General features: G+C 36.0%; 1 protein-coding gene across 4 annotated transcripts; it reads right to left on the bottom strand.

The window, feature by feature from the left end:
• Window positions 1–1,626: 1,626 nt before the first annotated feature.
• MBIP (MAP3K12 binding inhibitory protein 1) lies at window positions 1,627–23,750 on the bottom strand. Of its 4 annotated transcripts, none has more exons than XM_055291505.2 (9): window positions 23,517–23,750; window positions 19,734–19,853; window positions 17,727–17,951; window positions 17,548–17,644; window positions 15,002–15,067; window positions 14,617–14,769; window positions 11,063–11,160; window positions 3,826–3,864; window positions 1,627–2,249 (listed from the first exon to the last, which is right to left on the bottom strand). In XM_055291505.2, exons 1-9 carry the CDS (start codon window positions 23,643–23,645, stop codon window positions 2,142–2,144), a joined length of 1,035 nt encoding a protein of 344 aa, XP_055147480.1. In that variant the 5' UTR covers window positions 23,646–23,750; the 3' UTR covers window positions 1,627–2,141. The 4 variants fall into 4 exon arrangements, with proteins under 4 accessions (XP_055147480.1, XP_055147481.1, XP_055147482.1 ...); XM_055291506.2 differs by having other exon boundaries at window positions 1,627–2,246; window positions 23,517–23,737; XM_055291507.2 differs by lacking the exon at window positions 11,063–11,160 and having other exon boundaries at window positions 23,517–23,737.
• Between the last annotated feature and the right edge of the window lie 1,149 nt (window positions 23,751–24,899).

The raw sequence follows: 24,899 nt of genomic DNA, 5'->3' as shown, positions 1-24,899 counted from the left end.
GAGGGAATCATAGTGAGCATATCCTAGGACCCCCAGAGCATGACTTAGGAAGTTATTCTATTACCTAGGCAAGAAACAGACTTATGGCATTTATTGGTCTGGACTAGTGATCAGTGTATGATCCTGTTTTCTAAGTTCCTTCCCTACCACCAAGTCAGCCTCCTTTTCGAATTGATAATTTTTTATTTTCATTTTCCCTACTGAATGGCTGGTGTGCTGATAGTAAAATGTGTCACTAAATGTGGAGGATGTCTTTCTGACAGGATGATGATCACACGGACCAGATGCAGAGTGGGTAACAGGTATTTGTAGCTGTACTTATAATACGGGATCATGCTAGAAAAGAACATCTTGAGGGGTAAGTTTGCTCTGCAGAAATGAAACACAGTGGTAAGTCATTGGTGGAATCCACCTAGCCTCTATCTTCTTGGGAATGATTCCAATGCCTACATTTTCTATGAGGTGACCACAATTTCAGGGCTGCCACAAATGGTTTCACAAGGTTGTGTGTACATTGCAAATTTCTTACGAAGAGGTTCGGCCCCATCTGGCCACAGCTGACTGAGATGCCTGGTCACATTGAGTCTGGTTTAATCTCTGGAGAATATGAGCTAAGAAACACAAAACATGAGGTAAGCAGCAGTCACTGGAGTTGTGAAGTTCTAGAGCTGAGTTCAGAGTTTGCACCATAGCAGCTCAAACACATTAACAAGCCGAGGCTCTGAAGACAGGACTAATGAGGACAGGACTAACATGTCACTCCATGTGGGGAAGCAGAGATAAAAAGGTCTTCAGAGAAACCAGTCCACAGAAAGATAATACAGTAGGTACACAGATGATTATGTGTAAGATTTAAAAAACAAAGGTGGAGTGACAGAGACAAAGGGAGAGGGAGAGCAGAAAACAAGGTGAGTAGAGGACAGAGACAAATAGAATGAGAGGCAATCAGACATAGAGATTAATTGCTGGTGACATTCTAGATCCTACAGGGTTTCACTGTACTTCCTGCAATAAAGTTCCAGATTTCTGCTCCTTTTTAACAACAACTCTTTTCCAAGCTATTTGGTAGATTTCTGATTCTTGTAACCAAACCTTTTTTGTTTGTTTCTTAAGACAGGGTCTCACTCTGTCACCCAGGCTGGAATACAGTGCGTCACTGCAGCCTCGACCTTCTGGGCTCAAGCGATCCTCCTACCTCAGCCTCCCAAAGTGCTGAGATTACAGGAGTGAACCACCAAACAATTCTTGACCTGAACAACTGCTCCATGAAAGAATTTCCACATAACTGTAGCTGCATCTTTCAAATGTTTAATTTGTAACCGTGGTAATGTATATACTGCCTAATGTAACTGGGGTATTGTAAAGGTGAGGCTCTCAAAAGAGAGGTACTATAATTTCTTTGTAATATCCTAATTGCTGTCCAAAAACAGACCTGGTTTTATAATATTAACATTTACTGAGCAATTTCCTTGGGATAGACAGTTTCAAACATGCATGATCTCACCTCTTCTTCATAACAATCAATCAATAAGGTAGTTTCTATTATTGTCATTCCCATTTCACAGACTGGGAAATAAGGACAAAGACAGATTAAGTAAATTGTTCAAAGTCACACAGTCAAAGGGATAAAGCTGGATCTATTGTTTATTTACATGAATACTGACATCTTAAAGATTAAGAAAAACAAGTTCATACATGCATTTAAAATTCATTTCAGTCAATAAATTTTTGTTGAATGCTTATTATATGCAAAGTACTGATTTAAACTAATAAACTGGTTAACATTAATGTTACAAATATAAAGTCCTTTTAAAGTATCAATATCAAAATAAATCTTCCTTTCTGTGATCCACAAAAGAAAAAAGATGTATCAGCACTTGTAAATTAAGTTTTTCAATTTCCAAAATACCTCCTTTAAAACAGAAGGGAATAAATTCCAACAATGCTGTTTTCAATGCATTCATTATTTCAAAACTTACTGGAATATTTGAAGATTACTTGCTGCAAGCTGGACTCGTGAAAATAAACCTTGACTTCACAAAGAAGTCTACATTGATAAATACATATCCGTTGAATTAATAACAGTGTAAGTTACACATATGTATACAAAAAAGTAAAATGACAAGGATGAGAGGAGTTTTTCATGGAAGGTGGTGGGTTGCCATGGATTCTGCTTCTCTTGATTTTCTGAGGAGGGCTTGTTTGAGGGCACTAATTTTCTCATCAAGTTCAGCCAGTGAATAGTTCTGCTGTAAACAATAACGACACAAATTGCTGAATAAGATTCTGAAGTATCTTAATGCAGATAAAGTGCCAAATGAACTATAAATATTTAAAATATTCAAAAGCATGATCAAATGGTTTTTTCCCTCATGAGAATAATCTTAAAACTGAGCAACTATGTATGTTGACTACATCATAAATTTAAAGGCATAAAATAACAAGGCTTAAATATTCCTTTTTCTCTTTTCTAATGACTAAGCTCTCCTGAACCTTTTATACTTACAGTAAGTTAAAAAAAAAAAAAAAAAAGCCTGATTATTAGACACTGGAGCCTATTTGAAGATGGGAGGAGGGAGAGGACTGAAAAACTGCCTATCGGGTATTATGCTGATTACCTCGGTGACAAAATTATCTGTACACCAAACCCCCGTGACATGCAATTTACCCATGTAACAAACCTGAAAACCCCTTGAGCTTAAGTAAAAGTTGGAAAGAAGAAGAAAAATGCTAATTATACTGCTACCAGGAGAAAAAAATCATTTGAGACATCAGCTATCCCTTTTAATGGAAAACTTTCTATGTTGATTACTAAAGTTAACCTGAAGTGGAAAACAGTGAAGAAAACACTTCTTTTATCTTCCAATAAAAACTGGATTTATTCAAGTCTATGTGAACACCCTCACTTATATTAATATTTCTAATTTAGACACAAGTATTATGTAGTGGCTATTGGGGGTAAAGAGAAGGGGAAATTGGGACTGAGTGCTAATAGATACAGGGTTTTTTGGGGGCAGTGATGGAAATGTTCTAGACTTAGGGGTGATGGTTGCACAACATAGTGAATATACTAACAGCCACTTTAAAATGATGAATTTTATGTTATGTGAATTGTATTTTTAAAGCAGCAACAAAGTGTTACAGTTTACTACATAAGAGAATAACTTTTAAAAACCTGATTATTTTCATAATCAATAGTAAAAAAAGTTAACTTTAAAAATAGCTGCTTAAAATACCTAGAAATTCTCTCTTGAGGGATCAACTACAATCATTTACTTCTGGAAAAAATAGTTGCTATCAAAAAATTTACTCAGAATTTTACAAGAAAAAATATGCTACTCTTAAAAATTAGAAAGTTTTCTCCAACTTTAGGTTCACATTACCACTGTTAAATTCTAGCAAAGCCTATTTAAGGTTCAACTAATTAGTAAAGTAGCACTTTAGACAGGGCTGGCTGAAGTCAAACTCTGCCAAACACCCTTTTTGATCCAGGTGCTGCTAACTAGAAGTGTTCACAAAAGGAAGGGATGGGGGGAGACTGAAATTACTTGAGCACTTACTATTTTTAAGCACTTTGAGAATGACACATCCTGGTACTACTAAAAGCAGGACAAAGGTTTTATTTATTTAACCTATCTGAGTCATTCCACGCCCTTAAAATAATTTTTCTATTCAAGTATATTAGTTTATACTGCCCTTTTCTTCAGTCCTAAATTTTACCAGGGTATGACCTAAAAGCAACCGTAGTAGAAACTTTTATTAATAAGAAAGGTATAAAACTAATCAAACTATTTCAGAAACCAAAATGAAAATGCAGTAACTTACTTGAGGTGGTTGAACTTTTCTTCTTTTTCCAGAAAAGCTCTAGATTTAAAAAAAAAAGTAATCAATGTTTAGAAAAATCTAAGCATCATTTTGTTTTCTTTATAAAATACTGTACAAATTATATACAGCCTTGGGAACCCTGACAGAAAAAAAGCCAACCAATTTACCAATACCAATTACTGTCTGTAACCAACATCTACCTTATATTCTGCAAGTTACCCTCTAAAGAGGATGACATTAACAATATATAATAGTAATATTGCAGCAACATGCTCATCCTTGGCAATACATATTTTCCCATCAATTACCAGCTTCTAATGAGCCTGAGTGATTGCGGAAAGAGGTGCTCTGGGGATTTTCTGCTTAGTTTTTTTTCATAACCTTTCCATCCCAGGGTATTGAACAAGTGAAGTGACAACAGACAAAGGAAAAATGGAATCTGGTATATGAGGCCAAGGGGTGAAAACACACACACACACCCTGGACTGACTACAGTGGACACTGTGGTTGTTTATGCAAGCAGCTACCTATCCACTACTTCTCTGTGTGGCCCAAGTCAATGGCTTCCCGGTCTTGTCAGTGACTGAAATGGGCATGGGTCCAGTTCTGGCCAACGAGTAAAGGAGAATTCTGCTGGAGATTAAGAGCAGAGCTTCTGGAAAAAGCTTCCTCACTTCTTTTGAGAGAAAGCCCTCAAAGAAGGCAGTTCCTCAGGATACTGCTGTATCTGGGTAAGACACCTGAAAGTGCTGTACCCATCTTGTCATTTGCCTGGGAAAGAAGTTAACACCAAGCAGAATTAAGAGGGGAAAGAAACCTATTTTCTTACAATTATGATTTAGCCACTGAATCAATTAAATCTGAAGCTTGTGCTACCATGGACTTCCTATTTTATAATTTACATAATGTTTAAGCCAGTTTTGAGTTCAAATTTCTTAGCTGAAGCTAACAACATTCTCATTGATCCACTAATGAGCCTTTTAAACTTTGGCCTAATGAATTCTTTCTAGACTTTTTCTTAGTTTCACTCAAGCACTAGCTTTTGAATGGCAAATTAGTAAATGAGTATATTTGACAAAGAAACTGTGAATGTCAGAGACAAAACGTTCTCATGAGCATTTCTGACTATTGAGATTTTAAAGACAGCATTAAAACTCACATTTTCCTTTGTGTCAAAAGTTGATTCAAAGAACATCTAGGTATGCTTCTTATCAAGTTACAATAAATGGGAAATCATTAAGTATTAGAATTAGTAATTATGAAATAATAGAGCTCAGATAATTATGCTCCTTCCTTTGCCAAACCAAGCTGGATACCTGTGGTAGGGCCTATGGGCAAATAAGGAATCAATATTTAATTTGGTGATTGATCAGTCTGCTAACTTCGTAAGAGGTGGCTTTTTATACACTTGATGCAAATATAATTCCCCTTGGCCAGGCGTGGTGGCTCATGCCTGTAATCCCAGCACTTTGGGAGGCCGAAGCAGGTGGATCATGAGGTCAGGAGATCGAGGCCATCCTGGCTAACATGGTGAAACCCCGTCTCTACTAAAAACACAAAAAACTAGCCGGGTGTCGTGGCAGGTGCCTGTAGTCCCGGCTACTTGGAAGGCTGAGGCAGGAGAATGGCATGAACCCGGGAGGCAGAGGCTGCAGTGAGCCGAGATAGCACCACTGCGCTCCAGCCTGGGCGACAGAGCGAGACTCCATCTAAAAAAAAAATTCCCCTTGTTCTCCTATCATTTAACCTGTAATATAGTGATAGTTTCTATGCTATTAAACAATCGGATTACTACTGTAATCAGAGCAAGAAATATTAGAATGAGGAAAATAAGGTCATCAGTGGCTCACTGACTTAAAAACAGTAAAATGAGGCCTTTTGGCCTTGTTTTAGGTCTGAGCAGAATATTTTGATAAGAAGAACACTTAGAAATACCATATCTACCGTGGATACACTAGATTAACTTTACTATTTGTTTTAGGTATAAGGAAATCTCAGTACAGTTCCTGACTTATGATGGCTAGATAAGGTTTTTCAAATTTACAATGCTGTGAAAGTGACACACATTCAGTAGAAACTATACGTCAAATGCTGAATTTTGATCTTTTCCTGGGCTAGTGACATGTGATACGATGCTCTCTTGTGATGCTGGGCAGTGGCAGTGAGTGAAGCTCCCAGTCAGTCCCAGTCAGCCATGGGGTATGAGGGTAAACACCCGATACTCTACAGTGTACTGTGCTGCCAAGTGACTTTCCTCAACTGTACACGATAGGCCAGTGTACACATTCTAAACATGTTTTAGGCTAGGCTAAGCTATGATGTTTGGTAGGTCAGAGGTGTTGAATGCATTTTAGACTTAATAATATTTTCAGTTTTTGATGGGTTTATTGGGACATAACCCCATCTGCATAGAAGTATAAAAGGTGGACATTTTAACAGGTTTTGGTACCTGAGAGAAAATAGTTGAGAGCACAGCACACTAAAGAGCTGGAGAAAGGTACTGCAAAATTGTCTCTCCTCACTCATTAGTTTACCTTAGCAGGTTCCTAGTCATGCATCGCTTAATGATGGGGATATATTCTGAGAAATGTGTTAATTTTGTCATTGTATGAACATCATAGAGTATACTTACAGAAACCTAGATGGTACACACCTAGGCTATATGGTATAGTCTATTGCTCCTAGCATATAAACCTTACAGCATGTTTCTGTACTGAATACTGTAGGCAAGTGTAACACAATGGTATTTGTGTATCTAAACACATCTCAACATAGAAAAGATACAGTAAAAATACCATACTATAATTGTATGGGATCACTGTAATATATGCAGTTGACTGTTGACTGAAACATCCTTATGCAGAGCATGACTGTCATACACACATTCACGCACATGCACACACACATGTGAATCCAGGGAACCGGTGCTCTAAGGAAACTCAAGGGTAAGGAGGCCTCTTCCATGACTGGCTACTTTCTTTCTTTCAGTTGTAAAAGGAAACTGATTCTATGCGTGCAGTATCTAAAATGTTTTTCTTCCCTTCTAGTCCCAGAGCCCTGATTCAGACCTTCCCTTCTCTCTGGCTTGGATAATGACATGTTTCCTAAACTAGTTTCCTTGACTCCAATTTCACTCCAACTCAGACTTTATAATGCCACCAGACAGGGACCTAAATTGCAAGTTTCTCTCTTTTTCTAAAACTTAATTGTGCTCCAATGATACTAGAAGTGCAAACTGATTAGTGTGACCTTCAAGGCCCTCTGAAATATGTTTACAATCTAATTTTCTAGCTGAATCCAGTTGTTCACTCATGCTTCAGACCCACCACACGTTCACACGCACATGGCCTGTGTACATGATGTTGACCTGGTTTTCAGCATTCCCCTCCCCCGATACTTCCCTTAAGAACCAGGAGTTACTGTTACGGACTAAAAATTACACTCAGTCAGTGCTTTGAACAAAGTTAACACACCTTCAAAGTCCAATAATGAGCTATCAGCCAAGTCCTATCCATTCATTTGCACATCTACTCGATATCTACTACATTGTGTCTCAAAGATGAACAAGACATAGTTCCTGCCCTTGAGAGTTTCAAAATATAAAGTGAAAAACATGTATAAACATATGAGTGATAAATGCTATAAAATGAACAATATACTTGTAAAAGCATGTTGGTGCTTACTGTTTTCAAGTATCATAATTTAAAATCAGTAAGTCTTTGGAGATACTCAAAGATCATTCTTTTAAATGGACTGTTAAGGCCATGCCCTTAAACTTTTGAAAATATTACATTTAAAGCTTTCCATGGCTAATGTGAAGAATAAAGATCTTTAGAACTCTTATATCAAAATGTCCAAAAAGTATTATTAACTTTTGTCATAAATCCTGTTTTATACACATTGTAACTTACTTTGGAGTTTTATGTCTGGTCGTAAAATGAAAACTTTACCTAATCTGATTACGTTTTATAAAACAAATACAAATGACATCTTTTTTCCCCATAAATATTTGTTTTTCTATGCTACGCTTCAATGTTACCCATGATAATCAATCTCTATCCAATTGCAAGAAGCCCCCCATGTTTAGAATTCATCTACATGTGAATCTGAATAAACATATTTCAATGGAAATCTTTTCAGAGTTCAGGAGTTCCAACAAAAGTTCAATCCTTAATAAATTGAATGGGCTCAACACTTTCCTATCTTTAGAAGCTATAGGACTGTGCTACATATGTAGTTTCTTCTGTATACATGCATGTACTCCCAGCATGATGGTGAGGGTGATGAATAATGTACTATGTCCTCTGTAAGGTACGTGCTCAACTTCTCCTGTTTGCAAGGACACTCAGAGCTGACTGTATTCTAAGTGAGGTTCCTAAAGCTGGCTCATTTATCCTATTACAGAAGGATGATGAGTATGAAATCTTCTTTCCCATAGGGCTTGTGTCATGTATGTTCACAGGCTTAAAGGTCAGAATGAGTCTGAATGTTTAAACCTTTCCAGTGTTTTGTTCTTCCTTGTAGCTCACTACTAATTTGATGTGTCACTTCCAACACTAATCCAGAAGCAGTTCTTCTAAAAGATATATAGTTTTTTTAAACATATTTGGAAATAACTTTTAAAAAGCACCTGTTTTATCACAGGTTGCCACCATCCATCCTTTTCTGAATGCTTAATACATATATGCCAATCTTCTGTTTACATTTACAAATGCTTCCTGCCCCTGAAATTAGGCAGTCACCAAGCTTCAGACTTCAGGCCTCAGACAATCTGTGTTCCTATCCATCGATGGACTCTCACCACTACAGAGACTCTCCCAATTGTCCCAAGTGTAAGTGCTATATCTCAAAAAGCTTACCTGGTATTTTTACCTTCATAACCTCCTCTGCCTTCAAATTCACATTTCCCACAAAAGTATCTCTCTCTCTAGATTTTCTTATTTCTATCAATGATGGTATCATTTTTCCAACCAGAAACTGGACTCTATCCTTGTTCTCTGTCTCTTTCCACATCCAAACATCAGTATTTGTCCATTTTTTTTCCCTACTTGCATTAATCTTTTCCATTCTCACTCATGTCCCTATTTTAGGATCTAACGTCACATCTAAGCTAGCATAATACCATCTCCTTGTCCTTAATTTCTCTCTTTTGTCTCCCACAACTGTATTAGATAAATCTTTCTAAATATCGTGTTCACAAATCACTTCTCTGCTCAAATGCTTTCAGTAGATTCCCCCTGCTCCCTGCCTGGAAAATAGATTTTAAACTTCTGAGCATAGCACTTAAGGTCCTAACAATTTGGCTACTTCTACCTCTTTACCCACTCTATCCTATCGGTAACAGATCAAAACAAAACAAAAAGATTATGATGTGGAGGGCTTGTTCTTTTGTTAAACATATCTATAAGTTTTTTTTTTTTTTTTTTCTGAGACAGTTTTGCTCTTGTTGTCCAGGCTGGAGTGCAATGGCGCGATCTTGGCTCATCGCAACCTAAGCCTCCTGGGTTCAAGTGATCCTCCTGCCTCAGCCTCCCAAGTAGCTAGGATTACAGGCATGTGCCACCATGCCCGGCTTACTTTTTTTATTTTTATTTTTTTGTATTTTTAGTAGAGATAGGGTTTCTCCATGTTGGTCAGGCTGGTCTTGAACTCCCGACCTCTGGTGATCTGCCCGCCTTGGCCTCCCAAAGTGCTGGGATTACAGGTGTGAGCCACTGCATCTGGCCTATGTTAAGTTTTTATAAATCAGAATCAGAGAGAAGAGAGGAATGATGCTGCAGCAAGTTCTCATTGGAGGCATCTGATTTTACTATACTCTATTGTAAGATCGGTTCTATTGTTAATAAGAATTATATTAACAAGGTTGAAATAGAAAAATAACTTTCCTAGGTTATTGCCTTCTTTAATGAAGGCAGTTAGAATGGGAGAAACTTATGGTAGACTACTGTAGGAAAAGTCATTAAAAATCTTTGTGAAGTTTCCTAGGAAGACATTCAAAGAATAATCCTAAAAGTGAAAAGACCTTTGTAATTATGTAGTACAACCAACACATTTTCTAAAATTAGACAACTTGAAGATCAGAGGAATAGAGTGACTTTTCCATGTTTATGCAGCTACTTTGTAGTTTTAAAACTAAATAAATGCCAATGAGGTTTTTACCATGTGCTAAGCAGTATGCTAAGTGTTTGATCGGCATTATCTCATTTGATCTTTGCTTCAGCCCTTACTATTTTTATAAACCTCATTTTACATTTGAGAGCAGTAAATCACTAAAACTCTTCTCTGAAATTTTGTCATTTAGGACTTGCTGCTCCCTTTTGTTACATGAACCTGCCTTCTTCTTCTGGAAATACTTCTTTTCTGTAACTCACTCTAATACTCAATCTATAACTTTGGAAGATTGCTGTCATATCTAAAATAAATTTTAAATATATTTTCACCACTAACTTATATGATCCATGCTAAAATGGGCTATCTCACATAATTTTTCAGAAATAGGAGTTTTGGTATAATCTCACTTTGATATTATTTTAGTTCTAATATGGTACTGCTTTAAAAAAAAAACAAAACTTAGAGAAGGCAGCTATTATATATAATCACCTCAGAAGACTGACAAAAACACAATGAGCTCAGGATCATTTTTCTGAAAAATGTTGATGTGCTAAAGATACTAACTTACCAGCACAACACTGTTTCTTAATGTTCTTGGAAAAAGGGGTAGGAATGAATGAATGCTAGAGTTAAGGAATTACAAAAACATAGAAAGTCTAGTGGTTAAGGTAAAGAGTAAGAGTGGCAGCTTGAGGTGTGTGTTTGCTTAGTATTAACTGCATATGAGCTGAGAGAAGGAGCCTGTTGGGGAAGAGAGATTAAAGAGGCAGAGGGATCACTGAAAGAGCAAGGTTACAGAGGAAGCCTCTGTTTTACAAGGTAGCAAGTTTAGAGTGACAGGCCCAACCACCACCCAGGCTGACTTACTATGCCATGAAAATGGCCTAAGTTTGAGAATGTGGGTAATATATAATAGAAGTATCCCTTTTTACAAATTCTAAATTTTAAAAATATTCAGAACCAGAGTTTTTAAGGAACTAGATATATCCCCTACACAGGACTGTGTTCATTCATCTTTGAATTATTAAAAGTGTTTTGCTTATAGATCAATGAGTGACTGTTAAACCACAAAGAATCCAGAATACAATAACATTTTCATTTATTTTTAAAAGACACTTATACTCACTATAGACTGAAAATATTCAGGAGAGATGCCTTCCAATTCAAGGATTTTATCCTCAAGTTTTTTAATTCTCTGATAAATGTCTCTTGGCACTGGACCACCTAAATACATTAAAAAAAAATTCTGAGATACTATTGAATAATTCTTTCTTCTCACAATTTTTATTCTTAAAATACCATGCAAAGACACTTATGCAAAGGAATGGAAAATACTTAAGAAAATAAAAAACAAAAGTAAAACAGAATGAAGTCCTTAGGTCATATTTTTGTATTATACACTATCGGACATATTGTACTACATTTCCTCTCTCCAAACCCCATTTATGCTTCCTATATTCTAGGAGTTTCATGTTAAATTCATTTTACAAGATATTGAATAGCTTCCATATAGAACAATTTATATTTCTGATAGCTTTGTAGTTACATGGGAGGACAAAAACGCATAGTGACAAATGACGATAATTCAATGCAGTGGTTGCAATATGTCATATTCTTCAATTAATATTTCTCCCTACATGCCATATTTTTTCCTTTGACCTAAAAGAATGTAAAAAAGGGGCTTTACCATACATAATTCTAAACTAACTTTCTGAGGAGGGGGAGAGTAAATTATGGCCACTCAAATTTTAAATTTATGATTATATCAAGAATCCTTCTACTTCTCACCCCCTCCACACTGTGGCCTTTCTGGTCCAGACACTTCCACCTCTCCCTGGATTATCGCAACTCCCAAACTGGTCTCCCTGTTTCTGCCATGCTTCCATAGAGTGTATTCTCGACACGGGAGCCAGTGATCCTCTAAAAATGTAAGTTAGATCACATCATTTCTCTGCTTCCAATACCTGATCACTTCACTCAGATTAAATACTTCCAATACCTGATCATTTCACTCAGATTAAATACCTTCCAATACCTGATCATTTCACTCAGATTAAATACCAAAGCCCTCACAATGGCCTACAAGGCCATACACAATGTGGATATTCTCCCTATGCCCACACGGTTCCAGCCATTTGACTACTTTTTTCTGTTATTCAAAGAGGCCAAGCACCCTGTAAGCTTTAGCTGGTTCCCTCTACCGTCATAATCCCAAGTCAATTTCAAGTCTTGGCTCAAAAGTTACCTTATCAGTAACGCCTTCTCTGACTATCCTGTTAAAAATACCAGTACTACCACTCCCCTACCCAGCACTCCCTTATCCTTCTTACCTTAATTTTCTCCATTCCATTACTACTACCCAACATTCAGTATATTTTCTTTCTGTATTGTTTGTTTCCCCATTCTAATGTAAGCTCCAAGAGGACAGAGTTTTATCTGTTTTGTTCATTAGGTAGGGCTGTGCAGCTTGTGCACTGCACAAACCTAGGAAGCATCAGTTCATAAGACTACAATCCATGGCAAAAAGCTGGTGCTTAATATTTACTGACCGAATGAATACATGATTAGCCAATCATTATGCAATTAAAGAATATGGATACATTTTTATATCAAAATTGTCAACTTGTTATGTATAAAAATTCTAAAAATTTTGAGGATTTTAAAAAATCTTAGGACCTTGGTTGTCCTTGTTCTTAAATAAGTTAACTTAATCATTTGATTTTGCTCTTGTTGCTCCCTTTACCTACAATGTCCTCTGCCTTACTTCTGTTATCTTTCAAGAGCCAGTTCAAGCTTCATTGGGTGATGCAGGCACTGCCTAAACCTCTTCATTTGCATAAAGGCTCCTTGTGCCCCCACCATTCTTCAGTGCTCCTGAGTTTTTTGGGACAGACTCTCACTATATTGTCCAGGCTGGTCTCAAACTCCTGGACTCAAGCTCTGTTCCCCCCTCAGCCTCCCAAGGAACTGGGATTATAGGCACACACCACTACACCCAGCCTTTCATTACTCCTTTAAAACTCTACTTCACTAGAGTTTTTCTCATCTAGATTATAAAGTCTTTGAAGCTGGGGACTATGATTATATCATCTCAGTATCCCTTGTGCCTAAAATAGTGCTTGGAGCATAGTAAGCATTCAACAGATATTTTTCCAAAAAATTAACTATTTCATACTATTATTAGAGACTTAACCAGTCAATCCTTTTATACAGTGGCATTTTAAACCCATCCACTTCTGAGGGAGGAGATTAATTCTTAATGCCAGTGTCTTATTACTCTCAAAGACTTACTCATTCTGTTTTCTTCTTCTACCTTCACCTGGCTAGTATAGCTTCAGATAGCTAGTATACTCCAGCTATACTGGATTCAGGTATCTCCTGAACCATATTTTGTATTTTTGTCCTTTTTTGCAAATGGTGTTTCTTCTTTTTGGAATGCTTTGCTTCCGCTGTTCCCTCTTTTGGGAATGCTTTGCTCTGGAAAATTCCTACTAATCCTTGAAGGCCTCAAATGTCACTTCATTAGGATGCCATCATCCCTTGACCCACCCTGAGAGAGTCAAACACTAACTTTCTGTCCCTCCGTACATATATCTGCAAAGGTGAAATGAGCAACTGTTCATTCAATAAACATTTGAGCACTTGCTTTGTGCCAGGCACTGTAATAGATACAAAGTAATGAATATGACAGACATAGTGCACTCTCACGGACTATCTAGCAGGAGACAGAATTAAACAAACAGAACCATGATAACTGCTTTAAAGGGGAGCAGGGAATACCAGATGCTATATAAGATTATACAAAAGGTGAATCTGCACTGGTCTAGGATTAGGAAGAAAAGGCATGGACAGAAGGGCATGAGTATAAAGATCCTAAAGCAGCAAAACGAGTGGGAGATGGGAAGCCCAGAGGTGTAGCTGGAACTACAGATGTGGACAATACTACTTAAAATTACAACTCCCTCCAATCCCAATCTCCACATTTTTAGCTGGGAAGAAACAAGATCAAACTTGAGCTTTAGAAAAAGCAATCTGGCCACAGGGCAGAGAATGACCTAGAGGAAGTCTAGTGGCAAAGAAACCAGTAAATATCCTTCCATCAGTCCAAGCCAGATATCACAGTGGCTTCAACTCTGGTAGTAGCAGCAGAGATAAGACAGAAGTGGGCAGATTTGAGAGGTATTTATTTAGAAAACAGAATCAACAGACATGGTGACTAAATGGAGAGGGAGACTCAGGCTCTGCACCCAGTGAGGACTTGGGTTTGAGCAGGGTGCAGTGGCACATGATTGTAGTTCCATTGACACAGGAGGCTGAGGCAGGAGCATTACTTGAGCCTAGGAGTTTAAGTCCAGCCTGGGCAAGACTGGACTATCTCTTTTCTTTCTTTCTTTCTTTTTTTTTTTTTTAAAAGAGTTGTCACTTACTATCTTAGGCATGTTTGCTTGGGCTCTTTAAACTTCAATTTATTTATCTGTACAATGATAACACCAACAACACCTCAAAAGGGTACTATGACCTTTTAAGTGAACTGACATATACATAACACTTTCTGAGTGACTGGCACTTACTGTTCAAGAAATGTTAGGAGCTAAATGAAAATTTGGTGATTACATGAACTGCAATTTTTTAACCATTTGCAAAGGTTCATTATGAGGTACCACTTAGCACTTTGCTTACCTGTCTGTAACCGCAAGTGGGCCTCAATATTTTGTAGTCGTTCTTCTACAGCCTGATTACCACAGTCTCGAAGCATGCTGTTAGGTTTATGCCCTGACCCTGGAATTCCTTCAGGTCTAGTCTGTGGTCCGTATGTATTCACAACTCTAGAAACTAAATTAAGAAACTTTTGAGCCTATATACATTATATTTCAAAAATCAGAAATTCTTATTCCCTAACAGCACTTTATATTTTTCTCATAAAGACCATCTAACCACAAGTATGAAGGACAGCAAGATGTTTTGGTTTTAAAATAAAATTTAGATGGGAAAGTTATATCTATTCCATTTTGCTAATAATCTAGACTTCTGTCAGTGACTCAGATGTCATGTGGTGGTTACTTACCCTTTACGTGACTTTTAAATCCGGGGTAAGGGGTAAAAATCGCATCAGTTCTTGCACAACTATTTTCTAAGGAGAATTTAGATAAATATAAGTTTAAATATATTCTTCCCTTCAAATGTATGAGATTTTAATAAACTTTCAATAATTCATATTAACATTTTACTCATAATAATTTTAATAAATAAAAGTAACAATAAATTACTATCACACACAGGATAGAATTTAGTGACCTTTACCTGTCAAAATTTATCACAGTATCTAATATTCTTACCTAATGTTCAGATTTATATACAGAAAAGCCATCAACATTAAGTGGCACAAATTGATACAATTTTGAAAACCAATGTCACTATTAGGGCCACTGGAGAAAATAATCTACTATAGAGTATTTAAATTCTACTTCATCGTAGAAATAAAACTCATCATTTTTACTAGAATTCTTTTAATTCAGCATTTTTTATTTTAATGATCAAATTAGTGAACACCCAACAAAAAGAATTATATAATGAACACATTTTTCACAACTCCACAAAGATGACCTCGAAACCTCAAGTACACATACATTTCCACTCTACCTAGATTTCCAGTGCTCATTTTAAAAACCCTTCATCACAAAAGTCATCTACTTCTTCTCATCCTACCACTTTTCAAAAAAGTTTCATTTTAGGAAAGGTCTATTGTGAAAATTTGTTCCTATTTTTTTTCCAAGCTGAAAAGTATAGTTTCTTTCAAATTAAGTTATCAATGCATAAATTACAAAGGGGGGAAATTGGAAAGATGTTAACATATAATACAACTAATATTAACATAATTGTTATATATTAACATGATACTACATAGTAATAATATATACTTACGTTTGAAATAATGTTTAAAAGCCACACATTGGCAGTAAATCTCCTGTAAAATCCCCCTGAATATTTTGTAAAAAATGGCTGGTAAATGAGATTCTTAAAAAAAAAAAAAATTCTTTTTTCCCCCCTATGATATTTGATTTTTAAAAATTCCACTGCTTATAGTTAGGTTAAATTTGTAGGTATTAAAAGGAACACACTAACATATTAAAATACATTTATATTTTTTCAGTTGAACTTTCTTTAATAGTTCTGTTGATAAATCAAATAGTATGCATAAAATTCCAAATCCACTTAGCTTTTATATCTAGAGACTAAACAGTCATCTTTCCTTTTTTTTTTTTTTTTTGGAGGCACCTCAAAATATGCTTAAAGAGCCATCCTTTCTCCATTCTCTTCCTACCACTTCATGGGGCTAAGGGTTAAAAAAAGAAGCTATCATCCATTCCAGAACTATATTCCAAACATATAGATTAACTGACCCATCAGTGAGAAATTCAGCATGGTGTGAGTGTATGAGTGCTAGTCACTCTCCACAGCAATTCTTGCTAGCACTGTTTTGAGCCAGCAAGGAATTGAATGGGCCAAGGAATCCTGCTGAGCATTTCAATTCTTGTCAATTTCTATCCCCTGGTGGTTTATAATAATAGAGTTAGCAGGGAGAACAGAGGAATAACATTAGTGAAACATGTGCTTGCTCTCTCAACAAACCCTTTCTCATAGTGGCTTGTAGTTGGTTGTAGTACCTGAGATTTTGCCATTGTTGCACCTGTTCTGAAAAGCTAATAGGAAAATATACCAAATATAGAGATGCACATGTGTAATGTTAATAGTAGCACACAGCTAAATTCAGGACCCAATACCAGCCTATATTATTTCATTAAGAGAATCAGCGTACCAATGTGATATGAGTCATTTCTAGGTTCATCTGACAATTCTATGTTCATAATTAGCCATATTAGGGGCAACAAGAAACATGTTCATTACAATTATGAACTCTTCTCCATAATTTTTCCTAAGAACTACTTGTTCTGATTATTACTATGGTGCCTGAGTATAATCTATGGCACTGCTTTGCAATATTTTGTATTCTGCAGCATACTTGCAGATTTGTAAATGTACTATAGCATCAAGTAGAGAGGTAAAGGAGAATCAGATGAAAAACAGCAAATGTATGCACTATGGCAGAAAGGAAGAAAGCAAGACACCATGGTCTTCATGTTAAATTGGTTGTATCGTGACACAGGACATTTCAAACAGCTCAGGAGTAGTGAGAAAACTGCTCCCTCTGGAGGAATATTAACTTTACCAAGTTCACTTATGTATTAACATCATGATTTCACAGTACATGTATAAGTTGGAAATTCAGAGCTCAGTTCCTTTTACTAGTGAGATTGATCAACCTTCTCACTCATACTTCACCTTCATTTCCTAAAGGTACTTTAAAATAATCTTCACCTGTGATAAACACTTTTAATGTTAGCATTTACTTTGCATAACCAAAATGAAAACCAGTTTGCAATATAGTCTATTAATTAAGCAGAAGGAAACGCTACTGTCTTAATTACTAAATCCGTGAAATAAATTGAATTGTGTTCTTAAAGCTATTCATTTAAAAAAATAAATAAAAGATTAGACCAACTATAAAAATTGTGCTTAAAACCTTATGAAAATTAATTTCTAGGTAGTTACCTTGATTACAATCAATAACATTGCAAAATTCCCTGACGTTGTTTTCATTGATTTCAGCTTGCTTTCTTTCAATAAATGCAGATATTCGTCTGTCAATCTACAAACAACAAGTTTTAACAGTGTAAACATAAGATTTTTTAACATAATACCCTCTCGCCCCCGCCAAAAAATCTTCTTACTTCTGCTTTTCCAGCCTTTATCTGAACTACTTCTGGATCAAAATGGATCTGTGTCTTTTTCACGTCTCCTAAATCACTTTCTTTGTGCTTTTCTTCCTCTTGTAGGTTGCCAATGGAAAATTTGTCATTTACTTCATTTTTGTTCCCCATTTCTGTTTTTCCTATCTCTTCAACAGCAGTTGTATTCTCCTCTTTAATCGGAGACTGAAGTTTTGCTAAAAAAGGCTAAGAACAACACAATTCCATCTGCTGAGGCTCAATCTGACCAAAATTAATTACACACTTAATATATTTACATAAGTTTCTGCTAAGTAAATGAAATACTTAATATCAGTTAATAAATATAAAAATTTGGTATAGCAGGACACATAGATCTGACCACACATAAGTATTTACTATTCTCTGCTATTGTAACCATTATCATTTGCTATAAATTTGTTTTTTTAAAAAGGAGAGAGGAAAAAAGAAAAGAAAAAAGAAAAGAAAACCTAAGGAAATTTAAAATTTTCTTTGAAAGAATCATTCTGTCACTCATCTTTTATTTTGTGCCAAATCAAAGCCTTCAGCCTCTGGCACCAATGCCACTTAATTAACATGTCATTCAAATGCCTCCTCAGAACACTAAGGCTTAGTATTTTTCCTCCTTAACACAAGAGCTAGTGCTCTCACTCAGCAAAGCCCTGCATTATCACTATATCACTGGAGATTCTCCACTTGAAACTGCAGTTGGCCAATGTGAATGAGGAAGCTTAGACACGAAATATATAGGTGTTAGGCTGAGTGAACACTCAGACTTTTCCTGACATGGCAAGATATCTTTTGGTCATAAAATTAAATTAAAAAAAAGAAAACGAACAAGAAAAAAAAAGATCTATAGCTGAAAACAGGCAGAGGCCTATCACTATACTACAGGGGGAAAACCCCTGTTGTAGAATATAAACTATATTAATCATTTACTGTTCCCCTCTCCCACTGCCCACAATTAGGTCTCATTTGAGTTCTACAGCTCACTGCTCTGCCCTTTAAAAACAAGGTTAACTATTACTTTTAACATGAAACAGTTAAAATTTCCCACAAAGTCAATGAATGGAGGGCTGAAAATTAATGCCTATTCCATTAGTCAAAACACACTAATACTAATAATGTTCCAATTATTTTTTTCATACCCACAATTTTGCTTCCATTGTTTGCTATACTACTCTTTTGAAACCTTATAACACCTTAATCACAGTAAACTGACCAATCCAAACAGTTCTTCCACTTATCTTCCTGACACTTCACATTTTACACTTTGATTAGAGATAAACTGCAAACTTACATCAATTATAATTGCAAAGATGTTCAATTAGAAACCAGCAAGGTCATAATACTGTTCAGTTATTAACATGAAATATTTAAAAATCTAACAACACTATTATAAATACCGATTCAATATTAACTTCTAATATAAAGAATGAATTATTTCAAACTGTTAAGGAAAAGAAATGATAAAATAGTGACTGGCTACTTACTAAGATGAGACATTAATGTCATAGAAATTACTTTCTTTTTAAAAACTATGCTGAAACTGTTTAATTGCAATAGACACTCCAGGATGTGTCATGCTGGGATAATGCCCCTTCTTGAACCACTGAAAGCACTCCATGAGCCTCCAAACTCACCCAAGGCATGGAATCATTATCATAGCATGACACACACCTGCCGTGTCTTATTGCTTAATTATAACCCACCATAGATGGAATTGTATTGAATTTTCAGTGCAGGTCTAGAATTGAATAGAATTGCATTCATTCACTCTCATACCCACATTGGTCTTTTGGGATACATTCCCTTAACTGTCCTGATCACTACTGAAATTAACAGATTTAGATTAAATCCGGATGTAAATAACCTTTTATTAGCAACACTATTAATATAGTGTTTAGAACTGTCAAATACTCCAACTAATTTAACCACAATCAATTTCTATTTTCAATATCGCGTTATCATTTCTAACAAGAAATTTACCTGTAAATATAAAATGTGTTGTTCAAGTGCACTAAAGAGCAATGCAGGCTGGAATGCCGAGAGGCTCTGGAGCTTGTTCCAATCGATTGTAATTTTCACCACATCATCTCTGAGGTTAAGCTTCAAAGGGGCAAACCAGCAACATCACAAAAATTACACGATTAAGCTGTACATATGGAATTGTCACAAAAATAAGATTTCTAGAGTAACGGGTCTATTTTGCTCTAAGTTATCAAGTTTTTAATAATACACTGAAATGCTCTACCCAGTTACCATTTTAAAAGGCCAAGAAAGCTACAGATTTTCATAAAAAAACAAAAACAAAATGACATGTCATTCAAATTCTATTCTTGGGTCTGTGTAACGGGACCATTTTAGAGGTAAAACCATTCATGAAAGATGAAAAGATGAAGGCTCTTTTGATACTTCAATATATGCAAACCTTTGGATGGAGTCCAATATAGGCTTGCCCTATTCAGAATCCTACTACTTCTAGCTCAGAGCCTTAAAGAGAGGAAGTACAAGTGTTTTGTGAAAGTTTTAACATGCATCTTTCTCTTTAAGTATGTACACAAATACATATCAGAAATATATCATTATTCTGACGTCCTCCAAATCACATTTTTAGTTTTTTAATTTTTAACCAGTTTTTAAACTAATTTAAAAGTCAAGATTATTCATACATATAAAGTGTAGGGATAAATGGCAACATGTTTATTTCAAATAAAAAACTATTATTTAGCTATGGAAGTCTGAAGCTGAAAAACAAAGACTTCTCCACCATAGTGAAATAAGTTGTCAGACTGGATGAAATGTCCAGATCTTTTGCTAAATGCTAAGATGTGACGGCTCATTATATGGAAATTTCTATCAGTTGGTGATCTAATAGAATAAAACCATACCCAGAAAACTACCAAGAACCTGAATATAAGATTATTATCAAAATGAGTGAAAATTTTACAATGAGAGTGCCCATCTGCAGTCATTTGAGTGAATAAAAGTGAACCATCATAAACTTTTCTAGGGACATGTGTTTACAGCATAGTATAAGAATATACTTGATAGTAGAATCAAGTTAACATAACTTATTCAAAATGAGTCATCTTTTCTACAAAATAAAGGTGTTACATGAGTTCAAGTACAGATTTTATGAGTCACAATTATAATAAAAAAGATGAATCACTGTACAAAGATCAAAAAGATGTAAGGTTACCAATAAAAAGATAACATATTGAATAAATACTATGTGACAGAAATTTACTGCCCTTTGAAGATGAGAATGGAAGCATTTAAAAGTCCATACTAGACAAGTATAAAGAGACATGAAATTTCATGTAGGCTGCACTGGCAAAGACTAGAATATATTAAGATTGTATGTTAAAGTTAATGCATTAATTTATATTACTTTAATTCCTATAAAGATTTTGTTAGACAACAGCCTGTATTATGTATGGAAGTAACCCATTAATGTACTTTCATAGTCTTCAAGGAGATCTATAGTTGACTACAGAAAACTTAAGAATACAGCTTGGGGATAAAGCAGGCAAATCCTCAACCGAAGTATCATATTTTCTAGAGAAAATAACTTATAGAAAAATAAGTCTTAACGTTTGGTTCATATTCTCATTTCAATTCAGCAGAATTACATAAGCTTCAAGTGCAATTAAGAATAATTAGTCTTTTAAGAAAACCACATAATGTCACAAATTAATTTTAAAACTGTCCTAATACATCTAACTATTCATTCAACAAATTCATTATTAGTAATATGAATTCTATGCATTTTGCTTTTCAGAACTTGGAAAAGTAAACCACTCACTCGAAAATCTCTATCAGTTTGCTATTAATATAGACTATTTAAATATATATTTTCAGTAAAAACTTTACTAAATTAATACAAAAACCCAAGCTAAAAATAAATAATTGTTTAGCTTGGTAAGATGGACCATCCAGAGGCAAGCAAAATGGTTAAAATTAGTAAATTTTGTGATCTTAAGTAAAAAATTATTTTTAACATTCAGTTTTATGTTTCCTACTGAGGAGATCTAATGATACAATGATACTTAGGGATGACACAGGATGAAGTTAGGCATGTTACAACATACATTCTAAAAATCCTTTAAAGTGGTTGCAAAAGAAAATACTGATTTCCCTGGGGGCAATTTTATAAGTATGGAACTCTGATTTTCACTCAACACTTCTCAAAATATAGAGTATTATGAAAACAGTTCGCATTTCATTGATGAAACAATCATATTTGTGACACTTGTATAGGAGATCCCTTCACTGTGTCATGGTAAAGTAACCAAATATTTACTGTCAACATTTTTGACAGGTGACATAAGTAAATTGTAATCACTTCTTTACTTGTACAGTACTTGAATGTTTAAAATTTTCTAGAGTTTGAAAAATTCAGTATGCAAAATATTTCAAAAGAAACGTTTAAATCATTGCTCAGTGTTTTTAAAAAATATTCCATCTTCTGTTAATAGGTGAGCATAAACTTTTTTCAACTTGACATTATAAAATAAACTTAAGTTCCAACGTCGCCATAAAAAGTTCTCTAACCTTTAAACCATTTAAAGGTCTTGGGTCTTAAGAATGGAATGTTAATAACAAAACACCCCAAGTCTTTAAAAAATGTTTTTGGTAAGTACTTGGCAAACAACTGAATTTAAAAATTATATCTTTAAGCAGACTCCATTAATAATTGCGTTATTACATAAAACCGTTTAACTTACAGTAATGTTCTTGGTAAGACACAACATACTATGATTTTTAAAAATAGTAACTTTTTAAAAGACTGATTCTCTATCTACTCAAGGCTTTAAAAATAATTTTCACAAATCAGACAAATGTACTATTTTCATAGGAATTTACCATTATCTTTGACACAAATGCCTGCTGTGTCCACTTGCGCTAGTACCAGCCCCAAAACAAACTTTTACGGCTAGAAAATGGTCTATGTAAGATAGAAAATATTTCCTTTTAAAAGGCAGGTAAACAAGCATACTTTTAAATTGTTTCTCATTTAAAACTTGAATTTTACACCATGAAACGAAACAGTGACTTGATCGAAGAAGCCCACTTCAATTTAAAACCAATTTTACTGTGACATTTCTGCAAAAGCGACTTATCAGCCAGTCAAACTAGTTAATAGTTAAATAACGACAGTTCTAACGCAAACAGCATCAACGATGGATAACTCAACCAACTTTACGCTAGAAGTATTTTAAATGAATTCCTTTTACTTTCCTCCCCATTTGAAAGGGTTATAGATGCACAAAACAGCCCGAAGGAAAAAAGAAATAAACAAAACCAAGTAACTCATAAGAACAAATTACTCCCTCCCCCACCAAAAAAAGCTAATAAGCGCGCGCTTCTCTATAAATCTCAGGCCTACTGACCAACCAACTCCCATAAAGAGTAAGCTGAAGGAAAAGGGACCCTGAACGCTAGGCGCCTCCTAAACTCGCAGTGAAGCTTTTCCACATTCATTCTAGGCTTGGAAGCCTGCCTCTCTCGGAGCTGGGTTTTCACTTAGGCCAACCTCACCCACTCTTGGGGAGGACAGCTGCAAAGTAAACGACTCTGCAACCGGTACCGCCGTCCTCCTCATTCCGACCGAGGCGGCTGGGCCCGGGCTCCTTCCAGACCTCGGCTTCGGGGACCGCATCCCACACCTCTGCAGGCCTAGCTGCCGCCGGCCTCTGCTAGAGGAAAAGAACGGTGGGGAAGGATCGGATGGTTTCCATATTCCCAATCCCTCAGGCCACCTCTCACCTGTCCAACCAAGGTGTGTAGGGAGCGAAAGATTTCGTAGAGCACCTCTCGGGAGAGGTGGGGACTGCATCTTCGCTCCAGGCTCCTGTCACCGCTGCTCGGGCGACTAAGCTCCGTGGCAGCAGCCATGATATCTTCTCAGGCCGCCCCACCACCACCACCACCACCGAGGTTTGCTCACAACCCCGCCCCCTCCCTTCCAGCTTTAGTCGCTTGGCGATGACGTAACACGGCGTCTCGTTTAGATCGGGCTTTGAGGCCCCACCCTCTCTGTGTGAATGACAAGCACGTTACACCAATCAGTTGCGGCTGTGACATTGCGTCGAGGCTCTGAAGTGGGTAATTGCAGACCAAAGCTAGGCTAGAATGCTGTTTGGGGTGGTCATTAGAGTCGTGGTCTTTTTAGCGTTATGAAGCCTACCTTGACTCCTAGATGTTCATTGTGAATCTTGGTAAGAGGAGACATAGTTAAATTTTGTAGTTTGAGTCCGAAAATTAAAAGTTGACATTTTAACATGGCGGTGTGGAGTGGGTTTGGAGGAAGCTTGCTGGTCAGGGATGGAGTGGTGCCCACACGTGTTTCTAAACACTGGAAAACTCACACGGAATTATCATGATTGGATAGAACATTTTCATCTCTTCAAGTTTGTTGTTGTTGTTGTTGTTGTTTTGGAGACAGAGTCTCAGTCTGCTGCCCAGACTGGAGTGCAGTGGCACTACCTCGGCTCACTGCAACCTCCGCCTCCCAGGTTCAAGCGGTTCTCCTGCCTCAGCCTCCTGAGTAACTGGGACTACAGTTGATATTCTCTGTAACTGTAGAGACGCTTAACCCTAAAATTGTTTCAAAGAAATGAAACACTGTCAATATAATTCCAACAGGAATTTAACCTGAATAAATAATATCATGCAACCACAATCTTTGAAATTAGGACGTAAAACCGAATTGAAATTTTACAAAGCTATTATTAGCTTTATTATAAAGATGTTTGTGGGGTTTTGTAATCTTTTAGTCAGACTGCGATATTTTTAAAAAGTGTTATCCAATTAAAGTATTACAAGAATTTTTAGTGTTAAGCTTTATTCAAAAACACTTTAAGAAATAAACATCAGCTTAGAGATAAGGAAGGTGGGATTTAAAACTCTTAATTCTGTTAATAGTCTAATGCATTTACAGTAGAGAAAGCAAAGGTGGAAACTTGCACAATGTGTATTCTTTAATTTTAGGGTAGACTAAATTAAAGGGAAGGACTAACGCATCAAGGAACTAGGATAAGGACTATGGGGATAAAAACGCCTTTGACCTGTCCCTAGGGAGTCTCTTAATTAGGCTTTCATTTCCAAAGACAAATGGGATCACCAGGCTTGACAGAATCTTGGGAAATC

Source organism: Symphalangus syndactylus, chromosome 9, assembly GCF_028878055.3.
Source record: "Symphalangus syndactylus isolate Jambi chromosome 9, NHGRI_mSymSyn1-v2.1_pri, whole genome shotgun sequence".
NCBI lineage: Eukaryota > Metazoa > Chordata > Mammalia > Primates > Hylobatidae > Symphalangus > Symphalangus syndactylus.
The sequence above is the reverse complement of the archived record's forward strand: the minus strand, read 5'-3'. Positions and strand labels throughout refer to the sequence as shown.